Raw genomic sequence first — 20,668 nt, 5'->3', positions numbered from 1 at the left:
ATGGCTTGTGCATGGGGAGTATGGTGGGGGGGGGGTTGTGTTTCTAGAGGAAATGGATAAGTGCCCCCCCACCCATGGAAAAGAGTGGGTTTTTTAATTAATAAACAAACTTGCAGAGGAGCTCATCAGTGTCAGGGGCAATAAGAATCGTCATCCGTTATTGTTTATTACGGTCCTCCCTCAACAAATGCTGCTATCTAATGAGGTTTCGCAATTTTTTTTTGTGTTTGAGATAATGACTTTTTCACCCTCGCTGAGAAAGGAAGAGTAGTTACAAATGACACAAGTACGCAATAAGAAATCAAGCCAAGGTTATGTTGCTGTTACCTTGCTTTATATAGTTTATCTTGTTCTGGAGTTGCATATGAAACAGCCTGTGATTTGTTTACACTGGTTGTTTTCTTTAGCGAATCCCAATGGAGGCGTAGCGTTTCAGATCTATTATTCTCCTCCTCTCTGTTCTTTCCGGTTCAGATGTTGACGGTGTGATACGGTGCCTAGTCAGAATTTATACCAGCATGGGACAATTACTGTAAATTTGGCGAATGTTTACAAGGTGCAAAGTCGCGCTGCAGGGCTTTGTTCTCTGTGTCTGGTGTTCTTCAGATTATGCTTTTTATTTTCCTGCATGTGTTTTATGTGTGCGACTGTGTGCCTTGAGTGTGTGTATTTAAAGAGCACGGCGCGTGTGTGTGGCAGAGAGGAGCTCGGGGTGTCATAGAGGAGTGCTGCCGTGCAAGGCGGGGGCGTCTTTAATAAATGTATGCTGATGTTGGAGGCTGCAGCGATGCGAGGGATGCAAGGGCCCTGTTGTTATTTACTGCTGTGTTTGTGCACAGCAGCGAATCCTGGGCCTGCAAATGGCATTACAGCCTGTGATGAATGGGCATTAGGGTAAACTCATTTTAAAAGCATCCTGATTTATGAGCAGCCTGGCCTTCCATTTTCATCAGGTCAATGCTTGGCTGAAATTCCACAATGTCAGCGCCAAGGTCACCTCTTTATGGCTATTTTTAACCCCATCGCTCAGAAAGAGCAGGAGGAAGGGATCCTCTCACTTATTATGGCCATCTACCAAAAATACCAAAGGGCGGCAGGAGAGACAAGGAGAGAGAGAAAGGAAGCCAGACCTCAAAGTGTGTGTTTGTGTGTGTTATGTGAGAGACCAAAATGTGGTGGTGGTCAAACCCCCAATTATGAGAGCTAGTAAGACAAGAGCTTTAATGGCTGCCGTTTGCCTTCAGGGAGGTTTATTACACACTACTGTTTTGCAGAAGCAGCGTCAAATCTATAAAACGACCATTAGGAAGAGGGAAAAAATCAATCAAAATGCCATTAAAGTGGAATAAGTTGCCAATATTGCTGATGTGGTTGCAGGTCCTTTGATTTTCCTTCAGATTATTAGGCACAGTCGAGTAGTGACTTTGTTAAGGGAAACCAGTGTTGTTGGGGAGTAATATGTCTCCTGGCTTCATAAAGTTTGCTGCCTCATATTTCCCGCTTTATTGATTATCCATTATCATTTGTCATGAGGTGTCCTAACTCAAGGGGAAAATATAACCCTCTTTTCTCACCGCCGCCCGCACTAAACAGGAGCATGGTATGGATCTGCGTGTGAAGGTACCAATCTCTGAGAAAAATGAGCAAAGAAATAAAGCACAGGCCTGTGCCTTGCAGCTCTAAGAGGGAGTGTGAGGTTATGGGGTGGGCTGGGGGAGTACCGTCCGTGGTTGGAAGAGGCTGAAACAGAGGGAAATAAAAGGTGGCAGAGAAAAGATGGAGACAAAGAAGAAGAAGAAACTGAAAGAGAGGAGGGAGTGCTGAATGGGCTTTGTTCTTTTCCCACCCTCCTCCCTCTTCATTTCATCATAAGGTAGATGGGATCACAGCACTGTTTGTCCTCTCTGTGATAGTCCTCTCAAGGAGTAATGCCAATAAAAGAAATTCAAAGACTGGGCTAAAAAGACTCTAAATGCATTTCTATGAATGAAATCAATGATTGAGCCAATCAGCATTTACAAATATCCGCCCAAGTCTTTTTCATTTTGTATATTTTTTTCAACACCATTTTTTTTTTAAAACCCATTTTATACATTTCAAATAAGCTGTCTTGTTTTAAGAGTTTTATATGCTGTGCGCAGTTTATTAGATGAGCTTGGAGACATCAGTGCAGTGTTGGTACAGGCACCATCCATGCCTGAAATGTGAATAGAAACATTCCTTGTAGTGTCTGCAATTCTGCAAGTCTGTCAGGACCATGTATCACTAAAATGGCGTGCCTCAACCATTTCGTCACACAATGATACAATCCATTTAATCCAAATCTTTTTAAGAAATGATTTAAGGAATTTTTTGCTGTTGCAGTACCAGCGAATCAATTCAGCAGGCTTTCCCTCCTGATTTATAATGTTAGTAGAGCTAGAATGGGGATGAGAGATGCAGAATAGTCAGCGTTCATAACATAGATAAACTACATGGGGCTTCTGTGCTCTGGACTGAAACATTTATCTATAGAAAATCTGTATAGACACCAAGCAGCCATCTAATGGACTCGTGAGGAAATATTGCACTAACAGTGGCATGGTGAATTATCGTTTGTGAAGTCTGTCTTTTAGGTCTGTATATTTTCTCCGTTTTCTCTCAATTAAAAGCAGCTATAATGTATATTTTGCATTCGTAGACTATCTGCGCCGTAATCTTTGATGTGATTTGCATACATTTAATAATATTTTATATATATTTATACAATTTGTTGTAATCATCTATCTCTCTTTTTTCTGGTTTCAGCCTCTAAGATAGTCCTCAGCAGCATGCTTAAAGAGCCATCCTTGATTCCAGACCAAATTTTGGCGAATAACATTTACCAGGTAAGTGTAACGTTTAAATATAAACTGAAATATTCGTTATAATCGTCTTAATTTTTTGTTTCATGGGATGATTTTTAATTATTCAATTAGATCTGATACCTTTTTATAGGTTTAGTCGCTGTTGTCGATGTAACAAATCTCCTGCTTAGGTACAGTGAGTTTTTCAATGTTTTTGTACCACCTGGCTGACAGACGGCATCAGCCGCTCATGTTTGCTGATGAGGTCACGTGAGAGCCGGCGGTCATGCCTGCCAATCTGCCAGCATCTCATGTGTTTTCTCCTTTCCCGCCGCTGTACCACCTCCCTTACACCCACCCACCCTTTTTGCACGCCATAATATTTCTTCCCCCTCTTTTCAGTGCACAATAAATGACTGCTGTTATGGACCGCTGGTAGACTGCATCAAACAGTATCCTATCCCATAAAATGTTAAGCCTGAAATTGACGAGGAGCTATTGAAGGGGATGGGATGTGTCTGGCTTCACCTGACATAAAAGTTCTGCTTCACAGAGGAAGTGTTTCATCCTGCCTGCCATCCCACTTTCACCGCTACAGCGGCTGGAAGGCGATGGAGGGAAGAGGAGGAGGAGGAGAGGATTGGCTGATCTAAATGCATCTCCATGTGCACACAGTGAATCAGACCCAATGTTCTATGATACAGGGAAAAAATTAACATTCATAAGCCCCATGTGTTGGAAATGTGTTCATTTCTTTGGTATTTTATTTAACCCTTTTATTTTTATACCGAGAGATGTTACTTGCAGATTTGTTAAATACTTTTCAATTGAATTGCATTTAGTTTTTAACATTATAATTACATTCAGCACCATGGAGAGTGTCTAATCAGTCCAATATGAACTATTAATTGATCAATCAATTCTTTCTTTTTTTATTCTGCTATTAATTGTAATCGAATTACTCCTTATTTTTCCGGTGTTGTCCTTTCCTTTTTATACATCAATACAAACACCCCCTCCTTATCAAACAGGGGCTAGGCCTTGACTGCAGGCTCAGAGTGAAAGCTATTCAGGGCTAAGCAGCTGGGTAGCAGACCAACTATTTCCTGGGGGAGGAGACTTATTTGAATGTGTGGTACATGGGTTCATCTGTATGTTTTTGTGTCTCTCCAAGCTTTGGTGTGTGGTGGTCGGGCTGTGTTGTTCTGTTCATATCCAGTCAACCCTGTCCCACCGTGCCCTCCTTCTACGTCCCCCCTTTTTACCTTCCTTTGGCTGTCCTTTTGTCAGCGTCAACTTAGAGTCAGTTACTCCGCCACACAGAGTTCATTAGAACCGCCCCTCTATGTGCTATTTGAAAGAGCTCCATCCTCACATCAGGGGTATGGCTTTTAATGCATTTGGGCCAATAACGATATGTATTTATTAATTAAAATCCATCTTGGGAGTAGAGTGCTTGTTGAGGGCAGGATAATTGCATTAGAACTTTTCTTTTTCTCTTGGTAAAAAGCCAGTTTTGCATATATGATATGCGGCCTCTGTATTTGCTGTATTGCTTTCTGTGACATCAAGCAGCATGCATCCTGATGCAACATGGCATTTATTCTAAAAGCATTTTACTTCCAAGATTGTAGAGGAAAGAGTGGAGCGGCCTGTGCAGGCGCTCTATACATTTTGCCAAATTGGCATTTGTTTCTTCCTCATTTAGGTAATGCACTTTGGAGATTTGTTGTGAAAGCAGATTAAGTTTGACCTAAAAACTCTGATTGTGCTTTCCCTATACATCGGCAAAAACAGAATTTGCTTTCACTTTGCATAGTAAGCCAATAGTGGAGTAAAGCATATTCCTTACTTTAACTGATTTCAAGCATAAACATGCAAATTTGAGGTTGTATGATCGCTAACATCAGTGTTTTTTGTGGTTACCCATTTCCAGATCAAATTGAATATTGTTAGTGAGCGACTTGTATGAATTCTTATAATTGACTTTTTATTTATTTTTCATGTATTTACCCCGGCTGAGGCTCCACTATTTAAACATGTTGGTACTTCTTACTCTTTTCCTGTATGTTAGAATCCTTGACTCTCTTTCCTCAGCGCTATTGGCCAAGAACATGAGGTGCTGCTCTGTGAAAAACTAAAGGAGAGGAACCTTTCCTTTCTAGGTAAGCTATCTTTTGACCTCCTCATCACATTTCTAACGTCTCTTCATGGCATTGTAATCTTTTTGTACGCTTAGTGAAGGAAGACCTGTGCATGACTGATGCTATGGATGTTATCTCTTATTGATTTGCTAACAAGGAGCTGTTATCTATCCAGCCCCTAGTTTGGAGATGAAAAACTCCTTATATTGTTTTAGTTTCTAAGATTTAACCAATTACATATTTGTTCTCTAAATGTTTTTCTATTAAAATCATAACCCTGTTCCAACAATATTAAATCAAGGTAGAGTCCAGGTGTGAAATTGTGAAACAGACATTTTTAACCTTCCTCCCATCACCCCCATCCCATAACCATCCCCTAGGTCAGATGAGTGATGAAGGATAAAAGTCATTCCCACTGTCATTAAGACCATATCATTTATTTGAACCTGGAGTGCTGACCTTTCCTCAGAGCTTTACAAAGGACTGTTCTAAAACTGTCAGAGTTCAGGAGGCACCAGGGCCACTAAAGGCAGACTCACCCCATCTGATAAATGGATTTGAAATAAGCTACCCAACAGCAGGGATGGCCCATTAATTTTAATCAAGGGTGATGTAAAAAGGCGATCAGAGCCACATGACAATGTCAACAGCCCAGTAGGTATGAATAGAGGCTACCATCCCACCACATACACATCCACACCCACATTACCACACCCAGGATGCTCCTCTAGTACCACAGGCCTCTGGCAGCCTCTCTGACCCCACTCGGCTGTTTTTCTCTCTCCTTGGCTGATGCTTCCTCCTCACCACCACTGACACCGCCACCCTCCATCTCTCCTCAATTCCCTTCCATACCCCATTAGTTGAGCTTGGCTGGAGACAAAGAGGCAGGCCCTTGGAACTGAATGACCTGGTCAGCCTGAGATTTAATGGAGAAATCAGGTGTTGTAGGGATAATGGCCGAAGCGCACCAGAAGTCAAGGACAATGGCTGCGGCCTGTGCAGGCAGGGGTCATGCTTACAGAGGCTATAATGCCAACCTTGTCCCTTTGCTGTATATTTTATAAAGCTCTGCCAAACTGCAAACTGAAGAGCAGCTCTGTAACTGGGCTTTACAGGGTTTTTCTTTTTGCAACGACAGCGAATACATGGCAGATGTAGTTAATGGTTTTACTGTGCTTGCTGTCCTCTACTGTTATTTCTTCTTCTAAAGGGTTTGTTACCAGCACCTTGGTCAAGGCTGCGAGGTTACCTGCCTGTGACTGATGCAACAGAATTTGTTCGATGAAGAGTAAAACCTATTACAAAGTAAAAGTCACACGTTGATGTTGCACTTTATTTCCTTTAGATGAAAACCAACTAAGAGTTATGGGCTACGATAAAACACCTGATATCATCCTGGAGGTTCCCATTGGTAAGTATTAACACAATATAACCATGTTTTATCTTAAATACATGTTGTAATCTTAACTATGTTGTCTTCAACAGAAGTGTTCTTAATATTGTCTTTGGATTACCGTTTACTCCTGATTTGCTGAGTTTACTTTGTGTTGCTCTGTGTTTCTGTTTCTCAAAAGCCGTCGAAGGACATATTGTTCACTGGATTGAGAGCAAAGCCTCGTTCGGAGACGACCACAGTCATCGCACCTATCTCAACGAACAGTTCTGGAGCTACTGGAACAGGTCAGCCTCATCATATTTGCATTTCCGCTGCTTGATATGGCACATCAGTTGTATTCGGCATAGCATAGCAGTTTAGAAAACTAAATAGAGAAAATAACCTGGTACAAAAAGTGAGTTAAATGGAGCTGAACTATCGGTCTAAATCAGGTATTACCTTTCCATGTAATGCTGCAACTCCCAATTCCCCAGTGGGCATATTGTTTATAACTTCTCCTTTTTGACCACAAACCACAGTCAGCTTTTTCTCAGTATTACATAGGCGGCTCATATCTCTGTCAAACAAAGCTAACCACTTCCTCCCTGGCATGGGCCACACTAACCCCACACTTCCATGTGGTACATCTGTACACAACACTACATCCACATTCAATTCTGCCATTGGAGCCTTTAACAGCCTGAAGGGTCTGCCTATAAGCTTGATTGTTTTCCAGAGTTCTGGAAGGAAAGCTGGGAAGTTGGTCATTAATCCGTTGCATCTGTTGTCATGAGAAGCTTTGGACAGGAACAAGGCCTTGCTGTCTGACCCCGGGGGGGAGAACAGAGGCGTGTGTATGCATATAAATGTGTATGTCTCACTGCTAGAAATGAATAAGGTTCAGTAAAATGATATCCATTTCATTGTCTCTTGAAAGATCATCATTTCCAACCATCCTTACATTTTCTGCCAACATAGAACAACAACTTATATTACGGCTCGCAAGGGGGTAAAGTAATGACCCTTTTTATTTAGTAAACTGTGAGCTAGTTCTTGGTTGAAGGGCTAAACAGGCCCTGTAGTGTCCCATCCATTTAAAAAAAATAAAAATAAACTCTTTCACTATTAAATGGCAGGTAAATATATTGGCGAAGAACACCTGTAATACTTATTCCCAACACCACCCATTTTCCAACAATTTTGCAAAATACTGTTATATTGGCTTTTTCTTCTAAATAAAATAATGTGTTGAGGCACACAGAGAGAGAAGGGTTGTGTGTTTCACATGTGGTCTTCACATCCCTGCCTCCCTTGGTGTGGGGTTCCAGTCACCAAGTTGAATAGCCGCCCACACTACCTCCATCCGCATCGCTGAAGCCCCCGCCCCCCCTCAGCCGTGACGGCCAGCTGACATGTTGTGACATGGTGCCAGAGCCCAAGGAGGATGCTACCCCCGGCACTCACTTTTTATTATTGTTTTCTTGGTGCATGTGCAGATATGTAGATCAGATTCATGGATCTGTCCAAACCACAACACAGGAGGGGAAACTGTTTATCATTAATGAATTTGAATGGTTTTGTTGGCATTGTTACAATACATATCTTGATCAGGGTTTAACGGTTATAAATATCTAATATTCATTCAACATTTTTTTCAACCAATTCAACCAGCAACGTACATGTATTTTAAGCCATACCTTTTAAAAACAAATGTAAAGACCAAAAAGTAAATAAAAAGAAAATAATGGTTCCACATTTAGAAAATGATGCCACTCTATAGATGACTGACCTACTGATTTAACTCAGATGCTGTCAGCAGAGATATTGTTTGATTTTCCGATGACTAATCCAATATCATTGAGCAGTTAAAATGAAGGGGATCGGGTCAAGGTCATAGTCAATGGTGCGTTTTATTTTCTCAGAGTAAGATAGTTTTATTTGCTTGGAGAAGAAAAAGGCTTTTTTTATACTATTTCCTTTTTATTCTATTGTTAAAAGTCACTGAGGTGTGATTTTAAAAAGGGCCAGTCTTTGTTGGTTACTAGCTTTGTTAGGTCTCATTAAAATGTCACTAAGAAAGTTCGTGACTATAAAAGGATTTGCTAAAGCTCCAGATTAGAATATTGGCAGACAATTTTTGATAAAGTATCCAAAATTAGGGCTTTTTCAGTCAGTCAAACTTTTAAAAAATCTAATAAAGGAAAAGAGCTAATTGGATAATGGGATGAGGATCAGATGTCTCTATAAATATTTTACCGTGCAAGTCATTCTTTCTCGGTTTGAATCGGTGGCATCAGACAGTCTTCCTCTTTGCTACTCGTGGCATAAGCATACAGTAGGGTGAAATATCAGAATACTAACAGGCTGATTGGACAGTTAGAGTTAGACTAAGCCTTACATATTTGCCCACGGGTGTCTCTCATTGATATTCAGGGGCCGCCTTGTCCGAGTGTATTAGAGAACTGACAAAGTAGATCCCATCATGTCAGCCAGCAGCCTGGGCAGATAAACATTGTTGTGTCAAAAAAGAAAAAATGTCAGTCCCTTCAGACCCTACCTTTTCAAGCAACCTTGTAATTTTTAATTGACATTTACTGCTGACATTTGAAAATGGCCTCATCCTTCTCTTTGTGTGTGTGTGTGTGTGTGTGTGTGTGTGTGTGTGTGTGTGTGTGTGTGTGTGTGTGTGTGTGTGTGTGTGTGTGTGTGTGTGTGTGTGTGTGTGTGTGTGTGAAAATTTAGGGTCAGCGCTTTGTAGCCACGAAAACATAGGCCAATAGAGAAATAGGGTACAAGAGAGTGATGGGGTGACATCATCCTCCTTTCACTTCTCATTAGTTGGTTTCAGTTTATGAGACGGGCCCTAAAGCACTGATTTTTAGGGTGTTTGTCCATTCCTTCATTCCTCAAACTGATTTCAGTGCTTGACTCTAAACCTTTTGGGTCTTTTTTGACTGCCCTTGGAATCGCAAAGCAGTGTTTGTAATTACTTCATTGCCCCTGATTGACATTTCCAGTGGTTTGCTTATTTTTCATGAATTCCCTCTTTGCTTTAACTGAGCTGCTTCACCCATTGCTTGTGTTAATTGTTCTCGGTTTGCCCTCAAGCCTTGCAGAGTGAGCAATGGGGACATGTTTTTGTAGACAGAGAGAAAAAACATAACTAATTTTCCCTCTAAAGCCCTCACCAACTGCATTTATCATCCAAACAATAGTCTTGCCAACACACTAACCCCATAATGAACCCCTCTTCAGTGGAGTGAGGGGTAATGACGCTTCACCTACAATGCTCCCAAGAAAAAAGATAAAAAAGGAAAAAAATGGAGAGAATAACGGTCTTCGTGCAGAATCAAACGGCGTGTTCAGGCCCAGTGCCTGGATGAGATGGCGAAGCAGCAGCTATTGGTGTCTTGCAGCCATCAATCTTAGCTGGTGGCGTTCCAGAGCCAGCGAGCCCTCTGCTCTGACGGATGTTCAGATAATTGAGTTATCCATCTCGCCCAACTATCAGAGTTGCATAAAAATTATTCACCTGCTGGTGAATATTAAACACATAAGGAGCCTCTTGTGTGTTTTAAGAGAAGTGGGTAAGGTTAAACACAGCATGTCATGAAATATGGACTCTTGTGTGGTGCCACCTCACTTGATTATGGTGTACTTAAATCAATTATGGTTGACAACGTTCCTTCCATAACTCACCAAGCAGCCACTGAAGTTCTTCCCTTGTATTTGTCTGATTAGTTATCTTTTTAAATACTTAATCCTGAACATATTTGGATAAGAACAATTATGTTATGGCTTTCTGAATATGTGTACACTTGAATAAGATATCTTTATTGTCATCATACAAAGTACAATGACATTGCTTTGGCAATTCTCACTGCAGTAAAAAAAATAGACACAATAAATAATAGTTCTGAGGCTTAAGGAAATTATGTAGACATGTATTTTTTTAGTGCTGCTTTTTTCTCTTATTTAAAAAAATGCTTCTATGTTTGTCCCTGTGAGGTTTAGTTAATTCATTTGTTATTGTCAATCTGTGGAGTCTTTAAATGCCATTTAGCTCAAATTGAGAACAAATGACACCAGAGATGTTTTGATGGATCTATTGATCAATTATTGGTCCTCATTGTCAGGAGAGTCATACATCACAGCTTGTACAAAAATACAAACATATTAACATTACAGCATTTGACATCAAAGCCTTATCAAACAGCAAAGGTCTGAACAAATGGCTCCACAGTTTCCTCTGAAATCCATGAATTATTAGTCAGATTATGAAGAATTCAGGCAGCCATTAACTTCCCTTCATGCAGCAGTTGTGTACCATTAAAGAATCAATAGAGTAAATCAGAATGTACTGTTTGCCACATAAATGCTTTTCAGCAACAACACCACTTTACACTGTAGTAGCAGATTAAAGGGCAAATGGAGAGTTGAATAAATAGATTCAGAGCCCGTTCTTCTCCTCGCTGTTTTCTTATTTTCCCTCCCCCATTCCTCACAATCCAATACAATGGACAGCCTGTGTGGATATGAGCATAAACTCCGTCGTGCCCCCCTCCCAGAGTAAATCAGCTGTGAGATTCCTAAACTGCAAACGTGTCAGAGTTGAAAATGTTAGCACTCTTAATGGAGGCTTGAAAAGGTTAGATCTGATAAAAAGCTGTCAGACGTCTACGGAATATGATTTATAGCTTTATAATGGGACAGTATGCCTCATTTCTCCCTCATATGAAATGGGGGTTAAGACTTTTGGGTTTGCTATTATACATCATCTGGCTTGACCACTTTGAAATGTGTTTAGACTTGAATGCACGAACACGCATTAGGTTTCCTCTTTTTGTTTTTGTAATTTTGAACGTCACGCTCTGTTGTCATGTAGATAATTCATGTCCTAGCATAATTAAAGGCGGACAACTCTCATCCTCTAAAAGTGCATATCGATCTCCATTCAAATGTGTTTTGAGCAAATGAGATTAGTGCCCGTCTTTTGTTGCAACACTTTTTTGCACACACATGGAAGCAAGACTACAATTAATGAGGAAGTCATAATTCTCAAGATTCTCACCAGACTGTTTCTACAACATCACTAATCTGCTCGCTGACACATTGGCTAATGAATAGACAAAAATCTGATTTATGTGTTGTTTTATATTAGTTGACACAGCTGCAATTAGACATCTTGAGCTCTCTCTGAACTTTTTCCAATTATATCTGGAACTACAGACTTTAGATTTTACAGCTCCTAATAAAATTGCGTGGTTATTCTGTTATATTCTCTCAGAGCCGTCAATCCACTTGCGACATCAAATGATTTTTTTGATTCCAGATATTTGAAATTGCTGTCTTTTTTTAATGGAAATGTCCATCATTTTTTGTTGAACTTTCCAAAGTACTCCCGACAGGAATGCCCAATTAATTACATTATGTGTTGCAGGAAATCTTTCATGAATTCAACAGATTTTAGCTTTCTCTTTAAAATATTTTTTCAGATTCGCAGATAATTAGCTTTTTATGTGTATGACTTCATAAATTAATAAAAAGAGGCATTTTCTGAATGTTAGAAGGGCTTATAGTGCATTTAATGCAATATATAAGCAGTAGCAGCAGCAGGACCATCATCCAGCCAGAGCAGATAGGGGCTGTCACCTGAGAGGGGGGGGGCGCCCACAGGCCGAGGCTGCTGCTGATCCAATGAGGCCGGACATTACAGGGCCATCCCCAAGGACAGGTACTGATGCCTCTGGGGTGACAATGTGACAACTCCAAGACCTGTACCCTTCCACACTTCACCTCACCTTCCCTTCAGATATGTTCCTAGCAAAGAAAGGGAGGAACATAATGTAAGAAGCACATTTCCATGCAATAATGGCCTTTGAACACTTCATTGGAATCATATTGACCTCATACTATATGTGGTGCTTTACTTAACCTACAGTGTCAGCAATGTGTTAAGTTTCTTATGAAAGCCTTTCTATTGTGGTTTTAATAATTTAGCTTTTCAGGGTTACGTGGCTTGCTATTTATTTAATATTCATACAAAAATTATGTTGTTTTTAAAACAAAAAAACAAATATGATTTTTTTCTGTTAAAGCACAAGCATCTCTAACATTGCCTCTAGCATTGCCTTATTCCTATTTATAGTTCTAGATACCCCATGCAGAGCAGGAACGTGGCCTCTTTTATTGTTTCCTTTGTTATGACATCCTCTCGTAGAATATTCCACAGCTAGAAAAATAGCTATCCACAATGGTGGTTCCTTTAGGGCTTTGCAAGTGTTTGTTTGAGGGCACATCGGCACACAGAAGTGCAATGCTTGCCCCTAAAGCACAAGCAACCTGGAATATTAATGGCAAATGACAAGTCGGCTCTGATGCTTCAAGGATTTCATGCTTTTAAGGATGCACATTTGGGTGCATTGTTTAAGGCGTCTGGGGTGTAATCCGCACTCTCAGGTCTGCAGCAGCCTCAGGATTTAGCTCTGGTTAAGCCGCCATGTCTCCTATTTATTTTTGTAGGGTTGTATGTGTGCATTATCTAAATTTGTCATTTACCGTTGAGTGTGAGAGCAGCCTTGACACGGCCGCTGTGTGTATAAACGAGGAGCGGGACAGAAAGCGGCACCTCGGCGATATAATGTCCCTCCTCCTGTCTCTCTGCTAGCCTGTGACACTGTGAGATGGAGAAGAAAGCCTCGAGTTAAATGAGGTGCGAGCATGTCTGCGCCATGAATTCCTGTTTTGCCATGGAACTTTTTTAAAGATTAACGCACATTTTTTGTCAGCTTTCACAATGTATGTCCTCAGACTTACAGATGTGCACGATTTTTTTCACCCCTCATTTTCTCGGTCTAGCTCTCCTTTTTCCCCTTCTTCTTCTTCTTCTTCTTCTTCCTTTACGGTGACCTTCTGGGTTTCATTCCAGGAAAAAGTCAGCAGCATTTGTCAAAAGCCCAGAGAGTAGTGAGCAAGGGTAGAATGGCTCTTTGTAAGACTCAATCTAACAGGAGCATTTTGATGGCTCCCCGACCCACAAAAGAAAATCAGTCCTGCATTTAATTCAATGTGACATACAACTTGCAGTGATATTTGCTATTGACACAGAGACAGTGAAGACAAATAGATGTTGTATGCAATACATGGTGCATGCTGTGCATTACACAAAGGCCTGTGTGCACACTTATTGCTGCTAAATCTGAAGAATATTAAAGATTGAAAACCAGGGAAATGGCAAAAATAATTAAAGGGATATCTGTTATATTACACAATTTGTGGTTTTGTATTTTGTTGAATCTACCTTAAAGGCTAAAACTAATGCACAGGTTTTTATTAATATACTCGAATCAACACAATTACAGCAAAGAAGACATAAAGATAAAACACCATTTTATTTATTTTTACAACTCCTTTTTTAAGTATTTAAGTAAGTAGGGAGGCCGAGAGTCATCACATTATCCAAACCTATGAAGGGCAATAAACCATGAGTCCAATAACAGGAAATGAATGGGACCCAAGTGCAAAAAATAGCATATTCGTTGTTGGTAAACAAATATTTTACAATTTGAAATACAACAGTTTGGTCTTTTGTCTCCTATCCAGCAATGTATACCTGACATTTTCTTAAGGAATGACATTTGATATAGAGAAAAGGGGCTTTTATTGTTGCATGGTACACATGGATAGAGGAGGAATGCATATTTTAGTTCTGGATGTGCGATTTCATGACATGGCAAGTGTTTAACAGCTTTTTGGGCGGATTAAGATTTTCTTTTCTTATGATTTATTGATTTTGACTTGTCTCATATCAAGCAGTATTTCTCTGTCTATGGTAAAGGTTACTTGTGCTCATTTTTAATGGAAGACTTCAGGATTGAATTGAACCTTTTTATCAGCTACTTGGATTTGTAATGGTTCAGTTTATCTTTGCTGTAATTTATGTGTTGGCCAATATTGTCTTTGTGTTTCAGAGCACAAACACAGTAAACACTCTTCCTATTTTAGACCAAAAATAAATATGATATTTCACAGAATGACAGCCAAGGAAACAATGCTTCATATTTCAGCCTTTGTGTTTAAAGAGCAGCTCTGTGTGTACCTGATAATGTGCTGGGACTCGGGTCCATGGAGGCCCATCAGTCACCATGTGGAGCTGGTGGCTTGTGATAAGTGGTTCCTTATAGATAATCTAGACAGTGGGCTTTTTTTTATAGGCCTACTGTCCCTCACATAACCTTGTTTGTTTTTTTACCACCCATGCTTATTTGATTTTTTTTTTTTCCATTGATCTCCTGATTCTTCATCCTCTCTGTATATTTTATTCTTCACATTGTTTACATAGTAATCTGGAACATGTTTATGACCATCAGAAATGCAATCCCTATATAAAATAGACACACACTTCTGTACTGTCCATGTACATTTTCCTTTCTGGTATACTGCTATTCTGGCTTGACCTGTCACATCTTTGAGTATTCTAAACCAAGATGGCAAGTTTCTCCTACTCTTTGTAGATAACCCAGTAAATAAAACAAGATTACTATAGAGAGTGTTGGATAAAAATATAAAGATTTCTATAAAAGCCAGAAACCCCATCAGCTTCTGTATCTTTTCCACAATATATTGCGTCACAAGCTACAATGCTGTTCCTTATTTGCACCTATCATTCTACATTCTTCAGTTGAATTGAGATTTTCTCCACCATTCCCCATATGACCTCATCCATCTCTCTATATAACGTTCTTGTTTTGTTTCACTATATAAGACCTATATCTGATTGTACTTCATGGCAGTCATTTAGATTGATGTACCGTAAGTAACTGAATTTAAATACCAGATAAGGAGGTATTTGTTTTTTTGAACTTTTGCTTTATATTTCAGTATTAATTCCCTTCATTGCATTGTTGCCAGAAACCCTGAAAGAGATACAAGCACATCTGAGTCTTGCCTCACCGGCCTGGCATTTGTTAAAGAGCTTCGTCAGGACCCTTTTCCCCATCTTTGTTCCCAGGCAGCCCTCTCCCGTCTCTGGTTTGAGTTTCACGTCTCGCGGCGGTCTGATTGCCTGATAGCTTAAACATCTCTGCCTGCCTTTCCCTTAGTGGGAGTGTGTAATCAAAGACACATGAGGAGCCTGTGTCCAAGTGCTGACCTTCTGATTTTGCTCATCACTTCTTAGGGTTAATGTACAAGATCTATCAGGTCAGCAGATTTGTCTCCACAAGCTTCGTCAGGTCTGTAAAATAATCGGGGAAAAAATGCCTTTGGCCAATGAACCCTGTTGAAACCTCTTAAAATAAATGTGGACTTATATATTCCTTTCAATTTTTTGTGTTAATGCTGATATATATTTTTTTATCTATTCTGTAGTACCATAAACCAAACCGTTGTGACAGTATTAAGGAGTTAACAGGGTAACTATACGATCCAAATACCAATCCGTCCGTTGTCGATGTAACGTTTCATCATGGGAGGGAAGTTGAAACAGGCGATACCCAATCCTTTTCTTTTGGACTGATGTGAGATAACAGAGGCATACATTTCGGAAACAAGTGAAATATAAACTCTGCGCAGAGTTTAGGGCTTTGAGACGCCCCCCCCCCTCTTTGAACGGCCGCCACGGATATGTCGGGGAAATGTATTTCTCATTTTGAGTGATATCTCTATCAGCTGGCACGCTCTCACCATGAATCTTCCCCCATGTAAAAACCCGGAATCTGTCTCTTCAATGACGGCAGTGTGTTTAAAATGACCACTCTTGTTTTTTGTATTGGGCGTCTGTGTGTCATGGAGGTTACAAGTGAAAGGGCAGAATAGAGCTGTCTGGCGAAAGACCTCTGATAGAAAGTGCCACTTCAATCTGTGCACAGCTGCAGTTAAGCTTTGGTCGACTCACTGTCCAGCCCGACACTACACATTCTCTTCTCTTTCGAAGGGAATGGATGTGAAAACTTTTAACTTTAGACGGAGTTTTGGTCTGACCAGTTCTGATCTGTTTACCCCTTTTTTCTTGACTCTCTTTTTCAGCTTGGTTTGTCAGAATTGCACACTGACAAAGACTGTCCCAAACACTATTCATATGATTTTGGTGTTTTCAGATCCTTCAAGGCCCTTTTTGAAAAAAGTCCAATAATATCATTACGTTCTTGCATTATTAAATTATATTTCACTTTCTATATCACTTTTCCATTGGAGAGGCCATTGGCTTACAGTCTACTACACGTCTACTAATTTGGTGATGAGGGGGTTTAGCGCTTTGGGGAACTCTATCCTCGGAGCTGCTGACAGTCCTCAGCCCCCCTGAGTGTCTGCTAAGGATAGAGCTCGTTGTTAGAGAAAAGACTACTGGCCCTGTTTAAAATATTCGTTGTGGTTTGAATTAGAAAGGGGATAAATTCTCTGAATAATGATAGCAAAACATTTAGCTTCAACTGCCCGGGTGAAACAAAACACGCTTGAGTAAAACTTTGAACTTTTGCCGTTTGTTTTCAAATTGTAGTGCTGAGTTCATGGGAAACTCGCTCCGAGGTTACCTGCGCCCCTGAAAAGTGATGGAAAAAAGCATTACGGCCACAAGAATGTTTTTGCAGTAGTTGAAATGTTACTAACCTTGTCAAATGTCATTTTGAATGAGAAAGCAAACATATTTTAATCAGTGTTTTAAAGGAAGGGCTTTTCCAACTGTGACTCTTGGAGAAAGGGGTCAGCTAATTGCAGCGTTTGATGTCATGTTTGGTCTCTCTTTCCATTTTGATTCGACTGCCTGAAACTATGCTCGCTCTCTCGCTCAACTCTGTGTTTCTCTCTTTCTGTCACACACACACACTCAAATGAAAAACGACTCAAAGGTCTGAGAGTTCTCAATGCTGTAATCTTTATTGAGTATTTGTTTCTACTTCCTGTCAGCCCTCCTCTAACCTTTAACCTCTAACCTCTTCTCTCCTGCATCACTGACATTTTGGCCGCTCCAGACAGTGCTACGATTTAAATATCTTATTCATGATTTTGTGAATGAATGTTCCAGTGAAGAGTACGATATGTCAGACCTCTGTCTAAAAAGTTTTCTTGTTATATAATTTAAACCTCACTTGGACCAAATATTTCTTGCAAAGCTCTCCCACCGTCCTATAGTAGGTTAATCTTCCAAACTCAAAGTCCCAAATCTCTTTGGTTCTCATAATTACTGTTTTAACAGCAGCAGGGGGGGTGGGGGGCGGGAGAGGGATATACATTGTAAATTATGTTTGACAAGGTGGGGTTAGTGGTTTTGTCGTAGCTTGTCTTTAGTTATTACTCATACTTCCTCTTGTCATAGATAAGGTCTGCTAGTGAACATACCAAGGTGAGCGCTGGCGCAGGGCTCTTATCGCCAGCATTGATTTAGGGCAAGAACCCAGTGACAGAGGTCATTGTGCAGTAAAGCTATCCATCATTCGGGTTTGATTTCTGCTATGACCTGTCTCCAAGTTGTCTACACGTAGTCACAAAAACTAGAGGCCACAGGAAGGTTTGACTGGTGGGAGGTGAAAAGTGGACGGTGTATTGAGGAGCTTTGGAAAATGCCTACTGTGTTTTAAGAGCTGAAAATAATTAACAATGTTAGGACTGTTATTATAAGTTGACTCATATTTAGGTTATCTGTTAACATATAATTTAGAATCAAGGTAACAGTGTAAACCCTAATTGTATCATCTAATTATTTGTACAAACTGTATTGCATTAACATCTTTGGATGTTTATGAACTAAATTATATTACATTAGTTTTTCACCAGTAGCTGATCGCCCTTCTTTCCACAGTTACTTTTAGCTACTCACAGTAATTCTCCATGTGTCCTAGACATTTCCTTAAATGTGTTTGAGACACTCACATTTTCCCCGATTTAAAATTCAAGGTATTTCCCAGCCTGTGGTAAATACATTTTTAATCATAAACACAGTTGTCCCTCTTTGCATGGGTATTTTTTCAGATGTCTGAAGATGGGTATTTATTGCTGTTAAATGTGTCTGCGGCCTTTGTGGCTAGACTGTAAATGTTGGCTTATATGTTCTATTTACCCTGGCTTCAATTTGTGGAGCTCTTACTTTTAAATATGCTATGAGTCATATTATTGATTTGTCATAAAGATTATTTATTGCACTTTTTTTCGATAACTTCTGCATAAGTTGGAAGATGTCGGAGATTCTTCTGGAGAGAGTTTGCATGGAAATGGGTGTAAACTGGCTGAGCTCTTTCTTAAGGGAAAATATATTCCAGTAGAATCTCAAGGTATCTTTAGTTATGCTAAAATAGCTAGCTACAATTTAGGGACAGCTTACTCCAACCTAGCTGAGGATAACCTAAGCAGCTAATTACACTACAGTCTGCAATCAAATCCATGTCAGGTTGCCTGAGAACCTGGATTTGTGCGGTGGATTTCAGTTAAATACAGGAGCAGCTTAAAACATTTTATGGTTCTCCACTCAAATTAAAGTTTATTTCAGCAATCCCCTCTAAAATATGTCATATCCCATTACGCAAATGTGGACATGGTAAATTAGCGGCGAGGAGTGCTTACGCTATGAATATGTTGCCTTTTTGAGCTGTGTGCAGAGGGTTAGCTTACTGGGGGTTGGAGATGTCTTTAACTCTAAAAAGTTGTCTTGAATTTTCTCCCCTCGCAAGATGATGTGTTTTTGCAATTCAAATATTTGCTCATTCTCCTCGCCATTGCAAAGCTCTCTTTGAAGCGGAAGAGTTCTATCAGGGCCAATGACAGTGTGAGTGTGAGTGTGCAGCGTGACAGCGCAAGAGGCAGAGCTGGACTATTTCTAACTGCATATTTAAATAGCAAGGAAATCCAGAATAAAAAATGTATGCAAATGGCAGGATGTTTTGCATGCTGATGTTTTTATGATTTGGGGCTTGCATATTCAGGTAGTGTTCAGTACGTGCCTAGCTGTAGCAACATTAATCAGAATTACTTCATGTCTCCACCACATCCTTGATCTCCCTCTAAACAAACATTCCTGGGGGTGGAAGGCCTGCACTTTGGCAGATCTACTTTTAATGAAAGCTCTGCTTAATGTTTTTATGGACTGTTTTAAGTGGAAAGACATCCTTAACGCCCTAGGCTTCATAGGAAAATGTTTAACCCAGAAACTCTCGCTGCTTCAATGTTAATTGTATTTATTGCACATTATGGTTGACCTAGCTACCTGATCTCATTGCATAAATCCTAGCTGTATACATTGTATACTTCTTCATGTGAGAAGCCTCTTTTCGCTTAAATTAAGATTTTACACATTCATTTGAACATCAACACCCTGAGACGTAGTGTGTGGGTGCTTAAGGAAATGTTAGTGTTTATGCAATGAGCAACATATGAAGACAGAGCCCTCGAAAAGGACCTTAAGCCTGTCTGCCCGTCTTAAGGTATAGAAAATACAGAATAAAATAATTAATTGAATTGTCATTTGTATGAGCAGCCCTTGCTCTCTGCACCCTATAATTCCAACCTCTTTCTCCCCCTTCCCCTCAACCACATTTTTTCCCTTCTTTTTTTCTAAACAGCAATTAATCTCATTTTTAGTCCAATTTCCAGCCCTCTGCTGGAGTCAGAGCGAGTCCCCTGTTTTGTTCCTATTTGGCTTGGTTCCTCTGCATAGTCATTAAGGGCCCAATTAATGTCACCCTTTAGCTGAAGAGTGCTCATTTTTATTGGGGAGCTGACAGTCACCGCCATGAGTGCCGCAGTGTAATATGCATTAATTGCCCCGTAACACTGGTAATTACCAGTTCTTCAAGCCTCTCAGTAAACTGTCATGCCCAGACACGACTGCTTTGAAATAGATTACTCATTAGGGAGACCTGCCCTGTTTTCCAATGGGGGCTCGCTGGGTTGGCATAAAGATGAAAAAAATCTGGTGCTTGAACAAATAGTTGCCAAGAGCAATTTCCTATTACAACTTCCCGGTGACGGCTTTTCTCTTTCTTTACTTCTTTCTTTTTTTTCCTCATATGGCATTCCAGCCGTCACTTGAGGTAAAGATCAGACGTAGAGCTCGATGTCCATCATGAATATCGCTGGTAGAAATTGGGATGTCTTTTCGTCCAAGATTTACTCCTCGAATATACATTTGTGTTTGGATTTCACCATTGGGTTTAATGCCTTGGTTTCAACTGAAATCTTCATTGTGGATTATTTATAGTTCATTGCTTTCTTGTCTTTAAACAACACTGCCCTGAATGCCCAGAGACCAGTATACTAAGGCTCTGTTGTTGCTTAATATGTGGCATTTCAGGGCCTCTGTACATAAGCAGTGTTGATTTGAAATTGTTGTT

The 20,668-nt window shown here is 40.1% G+C and overlaps 1 protein-coding gene across 1 annotated transcript in view; it reads left to right on the top strand.

The window, feature by feature from the left end:
• The window catches only part of cdin1 (CDAN1 interacting nuclease 1), a 52,708-nt gene that overhangs the window by 19,943 nt on the left and 12,097 nt on the right, over positions 1-20,668 (top strand). The window contains exons 7-11 of the mRNA XM_010767560.1: positions 2,788-2,867; positions 3,228-3,277; positions 4,923-4,990; positions 6,318-6,383; positions 6,547-6,652. Of these exons, the coding sequence (XP_010765862.1) occupies positions 2,788-2,867; positions 3,228-3,277; positions 4,923-4,990; positions 6,318-6,383; positions 6,547-6,652 (370 nt within the window). The remainder of the gene's footprint in view (positions 1-2,787; positions 2,868-3,227; positions 3,278-4,922; positions 4,991-6,317; positions 6,384-6,546; positions 6,653-20,668) is intronic.

This window comes from Notothenia coriiceps, unplaced genomic scaffold, assembly GCF_000735185.1.
Source record: "Notothenia coriiceps isolate Sejong01 unplaced genomic scaffold, NC01 NC01_scaffold00004485, whole genome shotgun sequence".
NCBI classification, from domain to species: domain Eukaryota; kingdom Metazoa; phylum Chordata; class Actinopteri; order Perciformes; family Nototheniidae; genus Notothenia; species Notothenia coriiceps.
The sequence above is the reverse complement of the archived record's forward strand: the minus strand, read 5'-3'. Positions and strand labels throughout refer to the sequence as shown.